This window comes from Mus pahari, chromosome 1 (assembly GCF_900095145.1).
Source record: "Mus pahari chromosome 1, PAHARI_EIJ_v1.1, whole genome shotgun sequence".
Classification (NCBI taxonomy): Eukaryota; Metazoa; Chordata; class Mammalia; order Rodentia; family Muridae; genus Mus; species Mus pahari.
In genome coordinates this window covers 37,554,384-37,562,019 of record NC_034590.1, presented here as the reverse complement: position 1 = coordinate 37,562,019, position 7,636 = coordinate 37,554,384, and the positions used below count along the sequence as shown (strand labels likewise).

The 7,636-nt window shown below is 42.6% G+C and overlaps 1 protein-coding gene across 1 annotated transcript in view; it reads right to left on the bottom strand.

Moving 5' to 3' along the window:
* Tarsl2 (threonyl-tRNA synthetase like 2) overlaps positions 1–7,636 on the bottom strand; it is a 53,762-nt gene that overhangs the window by 14,759 nt on the left and 31,367 nt on the right. The window contains exons 11-12 of the mRNA XM_021197699.1: positions 5,528–5,694; positions 3,162–3,324 (exon numbers count right to left, since the gene is read on the bottom strand). Of these exons, the coding sequence (XP_021053358.1) occupies positions 3,162–3,324; positions 5,528–5,694 (330 nt within the window). The remainder of the gene's footprint in view (positions 1–3,161; positions 3,325–5,527; positions 5,695–7,636) is intronic.

Genomic DNA, 7,636 nt, shown 5'->3' with positions numbered 1-7,636 from the left:
CACACACACACACACACACACACACACACACACTAGCAATAATAAATCTGAGGACCTTTGTCAGATAATGCTAACACAGCAGTTGTCTCAGTGTTGCTGTTCAAGGGTTTTTTTCCTTTTCTTTCTAGATGAGCTTCTCCTGGTCATCGGAACAAGGAATGTTTTTTAGTTCCTGAGTTTCAGGCATTTAGGAGAAGATTTGGGATCAGAAAATTCCTTTGGGGCTGGTGAGATGGCTCAGTGGGTAAGAGTACCCGACTGCTCTTCCGAAGGTCGGGAGTTCAAATCCCAGCAACCACATGGTGGCTCATAACCATCCGTAACAAGATCTGACACCCTCTTCTGGAGTTTCTGAAGACAGCTACAGTGTACTTACATAGAACAAATAAATAAATCTTAAAAAAAAAAAGAAAGAAAGAAAATTCCTTTGGCTGCTTGCACTAACGCTGCTGCAGCCTGGTCCCTCCCAGGTAGGGGTGGAGTTCCTTCTTCAGGACCCCAGGGATGAACGGGCTCATCTTTGCTGCCCACTGGCTTGGTAGCCCTGGCTCTTCTCAACAGCACTGGGCAAGATCACGCCATCTGCAAGTAAAACCTCTCCATTTTCCTTTCTAGTCTGCATGTTTGCTTATTTCTCTCTGGCTTACTTCATCAAGAGACCTTCCAGTATAATAATTACTGACTGAAGCAATGAGAAGAGGGCCCCTTACCTTGCTCCTGTGTGGGTTTTTCAGAAGAGCCTGACATTAGGTTGAGGAAATTCCCTTCCTTCTTTCTTAGAGTTTTCAGTGAGAAGTGAGTAGTGGCTTCTTCTGATGCTTTTCTAGCCTCTGCCAATATGGTAACTATCGAGACGTGTCTTTCTTCTTTCGTAAGAAGGGTCTTTTATTTTTATGTATATGAATGCTTGCCTGCATGAATGTCTGTATAACATGTGCATGCAGTATTTATGGATGCCATTAGAGAGTGTCCCTAGAACTGGAGTGGTAGATGATTGTGAGGTGCAGTGTGGATACTGAGGACCAAACCTGTGTTCTTGGCTTGACGAAGAACAGCAAGTGTTCTCGACCACTGAGCCATCTCTTCAGCAGCAAGATAGGCTGTCTTTCCCCACTGGGTAATATGGTAAATGACAATGGTTCATTTTGGAAGATTAAACCTGTATCTAGTATTATATATCTTCCATTTGTGGGACACAGCTGACCTGGTTAGGATGCATCGTCCTGTGTGTGCTATAATTGGATCAATCTTTTCTAGACGGTTTTTGTCATGTTTTGTTTCAGAGTCCTGAAAGCCTCTAGGAGTTGGTAATGACTCCTTCCTCTTCAGTTTTCTCTAATATTCTGTCTAGAATTTTTTTCAGTGTTTGCAGAATTCATCAGTTAAACCAACATTGGCCCAGAACTTTCTTTGTAGGGGTTTTAGTTGTTAGCTTAATTTCTGAGGTGGTCATAAGACTTCTACTTGAATAAAGACTGGTAGTTTGCATTTTTCAAAGATTTGTCTACTTTATTTGACAAATTTATTGGCATGCTATTCATAAATAGAGTGTGACATTGGACTTGGGCAACTTTAAAATGCCTAGTAGCCTTCTAACTAAATCTTTAGATTTAGTGTATTTCTTTGTTGGTCTGATAAAGTCTATTGTAATGATAAAAACAAGACTTACTCCCTGACTGTCTTCAGAATCTGTCTTCCGAATGACACTTCTCATTCCTAATGCTGGAGACTATTTTTCCCTCAGTTTGACTAAAACCCACGTGGCTGATCCTCTGAGAACCAGCTTTGGGTTTTGTTGGCACTCTCTATTTTTCTGCTTCAGTGAGTTTTGTCTTAACGATTTCCATGTTAGCTCGGTCACTGTGGCAACTTGAAGGACAGGCCTCTTCGGTCCATTGCTTCTGACTCTAATCAGCTGGCGCTGCTGCTTCTGGAACCGTGCCAGTCAGAGCATCCTGACAAGGAGCCCGCAGAAGAACAAGGCTGCTTCACCTCTTGACTTTTGGAACAGGCTTAGGACTCAATAGCTCCTTCCAGGGTCCGCCCCACGACCTAACCTCCTCCAGAAAGGCTCTACTTCCTAAGGTTCCCAGCACCAGCTGGGGCCAAGCCTTCAGTAGCAAACTTGAGGAGGGGTTTAAGAACCCTTCCACATCACAGTCCATCACTGAGGGGAGTCATGGCAGGGCCCTGGAGGCAGGAACTAAAACAGAGGATGTGGAGGTGCTGCTTCCTGGCTTGCTCCTCACAGAGAGCCTGCTTTCTAACAGCATCAGGACCATCATCCCACAGATGGCTCTGTCCGCAGTGAGGTGGGCCTTCCCACATCAGTCATCAATTAAGAAAATGCACCACAGGCCAGTCTGGTAAGGTCATTTTCTCAGTTAAGGTCCCGTCATCCAAACTGACCCAGGCATGTGTCAAGGTGACATAAAAGCTAGTTGGCACACTCACTGTCACTTCATTTTCTCTCTTCAGTGTACACTAGATATAATTGGCTCTTTTCCCTTTTCTAGGTTCCTAAGCAGAAGTTGGAGTGCTGTAAATATCCATGTAGACATCATTGTATGCCTTCACATAATTTGCAGTAATGTGTTTTCATTCGTGTTGTATATTTTCTAATTTTATTTTGGATTTCTCCTTTGACCTATGGGTCACTTAGAAACATGTTGTTTAGTTCCCAAATAGATTTCTGATATTGGTTTCTACAGTAATTTCAGCAGCTACGAAGCATTCTACTTTATCAAATCCTTAAAATTTCCCAAGACTTGTGCAGTGCAGCATTTCTTGGCACACATCCCACATGCTGTTGTTCCTTAAGAGCAGTCAAGTCAATCCCTCTGCAGTGTTTGACAGTCACCTCTGCATGACAATTTTAATTTTAAATGAAAAGGTAAAACTGTAAATTCAAGGCAATATATTGAAAACAAACAGCACAAGCCCCTTGATCTATCTCACATGTGAAGCTTGAGTCTATAAAGTAAAGGAAGGAAAACAGTAAACCTTGCACCAGAAAATGACTGACCTCTGAACTCTAAACCAGAGACTCAGCAAAGGTTTCGCTCAGCGCATGCGCAGCGACGAGGGCCTGTCCCACTCTAGCCACAGCCGCTGGGAGAGACTGAGCTCTGAGTGTGCAGCCTCCCCCTGTCCTTGCCTACCTGCTCCACCATGCAGAAGATGTGAGCATCATCTTGCTGGAAGCGCCTCACTCGGGTTAAGCCGCTTAAAGTGCCTGACAGCTCATTTCTGTGAAGAACTCCAAAATCAGCAAATCTAACAGGCATTTCCCTCCAGGATCGCGGGCGATGTGCAAACATTAAACTAGAAAAGACAGGGGGACAAACAGACTTTACCTGATGGACAGAAAATAGATCATCTAAAGACTAAGAAACTAAGTTTCAAGATGTGGGTCTTAGGGCAATAGGATTTTTTTTTTTAAATGATTCTTTTCTATTTATCTTTTTGCCAGCAGGGATCAAACCTTTTGCTTCCCACAGTAAAGATGTGTCATATATGACTAACTGACAACCCTGGCCTTCTTCTGTTTCTGTGATGGTACCGCTGACAGGGCTGCTGAATTTCTCCTCAGGGGCCAGCAACATCTGCAGCCCAGTACATGGTTCCGTTGTTGTTATAAACAACCTCCACTTATATGTCCTCATGCTCCTCTGAGCTCCATGAGGAAACAGACTTTGTCCTAATGATTTCTAGCACCAGGCGTGAAAAATGCTCAGCTAAGGACCTCAGTAGAATGAGAGATTAGTTTTTCATAGGAAACACTCTGGCTCGCTCATCTCAGCCCAGCTGCCTATTCTGAAGCAGGAAGATACAAAATGACATTCTTTGCTCTCAAGGGGCTTTCCCTGGGGCTGAGACCACAGGCTACAGCACGAGATGGTACTCACTGGGAGGGATCCTGCGGGATTAATAATGCATCTGAGAATGTGGGCACAAGCTGGGCACAAGCTGGGCCCCGTCTTGTTTGAGGGTGGTGGAGATTATCCACAGCCTTCTTTTACAACACTAGAGTTGCAAACAATTCTAATTTCTTTTCATCTTTCCTTAAAAAGGAAGAAAGCCTCCCTGAATGTCCAGAGACCTGTCTGAGTAGCTGGCTTCTAATGCCAATTCACTAGAAATTATGTATGTTGCTAAGAAAAAAACTATACATTTATATGTGTGTGTGTGTGTGTGTGTGTGTGTGTGTGTGTGATTGAGTCTGTTCATTTCTATCGGTAAAATACATTTATCTTAGAAGGTTAAATTTGCATGCTAACTTTATAATAATTACAATTTCTCATAGACTTCAAAACAGCATTGATTGTAGGACAAACCTTTATTTTAGGTGCCACTACGAAAGAAAACTTTGTGTGTGTACGCGTGGTATGTGTGTACACATGTGTGTGGGTGCATATGCCCACGAGTCACATGTGGAGCCAGAGGTTGATAACATTAGGTGTCTCCTTTATCACAGCCCAGCTTATTTATTGTTTATTTAGTTTCTGAGAACAGAGACCTCAAAGAGACTGTAGCTCACTGATTGGCCAGACAACACTGCCAACAACTACCCGCTCCTTGCCCCAAAGTACTGGAATTATTACAGGTATATGTCACTAGCATGCATTTTTATGTTGATACAAGGAACAGGTTCTCACGCTTGCACAGCAAGCGCTTAACCCACTGGGCCATCTCCCCAGCCCCAGACAATAACTTCTGATTTATGTTGTGGTATAATATGAACATCCCAGCAATTCTAAGATGCATCACAATTAAGAGACATTGAAATTCGTAGGAAAAGGTACCTCCAGATCATCCATCAGTCAAGACTTTGTGAATTTTATTATAATCATCTAAATAGTATGTAGGAATTAAATATCTTTTTTTCAATTTTTTTATTAGATATTTTCTTCATTTACATTTCAAATGCTATCCTGAAAGTTCCCTATATTCTCCCCCCACCGCTGCTCCCCTACCCACCCACTCCCACTTCTTGGCCCTGGCCTTCCCCTGTGCTGGGTCATATAAAGTTTGCAAGACCAAGGACCTCGCCTACCAATGATGGCTGACTAGACCATCTTCTGCTACATATGCAGCTAGAGACACAAACTCTGGGGGTACTGGTTAGTTCATATTGTTGTTCCTCCTATAGGGTTGCAGACCCCTTCAGCTCCTAGAGAAAGTACCCAAGGAATTAAATATCTTATGAACATGTATATTTGAAGTATAATTAGGAAGACAAATATAATGATCTATAAAGTCGTCACACACTATTACCCTCTGAGAAGCATAGCTGACAGTTCGTGCTAGCCCAAGAACAAGCATCTTTTAAAAAGGAGCTCTATTCCTTAGAACTCAGTAGCATGGTCACATTCTCTTGAATTAAGAGGCACAGTAGGATGATTAACAGCTTCCACTCTTCCCATTACAGAAAATCACTTTTGAAAAGCTAAGCAGCAACATGAACAGCTGATTCTGATGAGGCGCTATGTACACGTGCAGGGTCCCCTTCGTGGTGAATACTCACCAGTGCCCTGGACAGTTCATGGGTTTGAGGGCAAAAGTGTCCTTCTCAACGTCAAAGGTGAACATGTTGTTACTGTAATGCTGCCAGTGGCCTGAAGTTTCCCAGAGTTTACTGTTGTACATGTTAGGAGAGAGCACTTCTGCGAAGTTACGCTTGTGATATTCCTCCTTGAAGACAAACATGGTTGGTGTTTGTTAGAGCACATATTCAAGCAGACCAGATACTACGAGCGAATATATTAAAACCTGAAATCACGTCTTTTATTAATTCATGGTTCCTCGGGTGACAGGTTTATGAGTGGCAGTTCTGTGGATTATGAACAAAAGGGTGAACTTTTCATTAGTAGATTTATTCCACAGCACACCACAGGACTACCCTTCGGATATGAAGTGTCCCCTATAAGGCTCATGTGTTGCAGGGTCAGCCCTCAGCTGGTAGATGTAAGCACTGAGAGATAAGGGGGCTGTGACTTCAGCGGTGGATTGATTCACTCTTGCATTCCCAGTTTGATGGTAGCAAGGGGAGGTGAAGGAAACATTCGGGGGTGGGGCCTGTCTGGAAGAAGTAGGAGCCAGGATGTCTCCTCGGGACCTGAGTCTTCTGTATCTGGTCCCCTGCGTCTTTCTTCTGTTCTGACTGTTGGGAGGTGAGTGGCTTTGCTCCTCCAGACCCTCCTTGTGTGATGCCATGCCTCAGCACAGCCCTCACACAGCAGAGCAGGCCAACAGTGGATGACACCTCTGAGGTTGTGAGCCTTAATGAATCCTTCCTCTTTTAAACTGTTTCAGTTATCTTTCAGAAAAAAAAAATCAGACTGATACAAGTAGTATAGGCACAAATGGTTCAATGCTTTCCAAATTAGTAACTGGGATTCGATACACATAATATCACATTTTACTATAACTAAAAATTTGAAAAAGTGTTCTATGTTCTGAACAAACAATAGCACTTTTTCTCCTATGCTTTAGAAGACCTAATAATTTTATAATTTGTAAGTCCCAATGCCATGTTTCATGTTATACTATTGATCCATTTTGTTTTAAGTAGAAACAATACTGAGCGTTTTAATTTGCAACACATTAAGTGGTTGGTATCTACTAAGTCAGAGGTGTTTCAGCTGCCCGCCTACCAGCAGCTTCCTTCATTAAATCCATGGGAAGAAGAGAGGAGAACTCCCCAAGGATTTTTAAAAGCTTTATTTCTATTTTTAAATCACAATGTATCAATTTGGTTAATTATTAGATACTCTTAAATTACTTGTAAATAATTCAATGAATACGCGGCACAAATCTAGACCACCATACTTCAAACAAGCTAAAAATATTTCTCACAAATTACAAAACCAAACCAAACCAACAACAATAAGGAACTCTCCCCCTGCCCCGCTTTATGGGAGGGAGAGCTGACCCTGCTGCTTTTCAGCAGAGCGCCTTCCCCCGGGGTGATGGCAGGGATCCTGGACCTCAGCTACCCAGCAAAGCACTTACTCATCCTCCATGTGTCTAAATTAGAAATTCCCGACAAAGTTCCACAGCATACGAATGGCGGTAATTATCTGATGGTTATGACAGATGGGTCTATACATTAAGATCAAGAATGATCTTGGAATTGAAGGGTCTGTGTGTACAGGCACATGTGAGTGTGTAGTGTGTTTATTAGAGCGCTCTTCTAAAGCTGAGCTAAGGAGATGTTTTTTAAAAAAAAAATATCCATGCTGAACACACTCACATTAGATAGTAATATTTTATTGAGGCATTAGGAAAATATGTCAAAGTGTTCCTGAATAAACTTTGTGTTAGCTCCTTAAATTCACAAACTGAAACCTTAATACTAAAAGGTGGCGTTAGGAAGTGAGGCCCAATCAGCTGCCTAAGGCCTCAGCATTTAACCCCTATCTAAGGGGCCCCTGGCATCTTTCTGTCTCATGACCCGAAGAAGGCAGCAGTCTGCAGCCCATGAGCAGACCCTCAATAGGCCTGACTGTGCTGGTGCCCTATCTGAGTCTTCTAACCCCTGGGCTGTTAGACTTATTATTGATAAGCCACTAAATCTCTAGGACTTCATTATTACCATACAAGACAAACTAGGATATTTTCTTTTCTTTTTTTT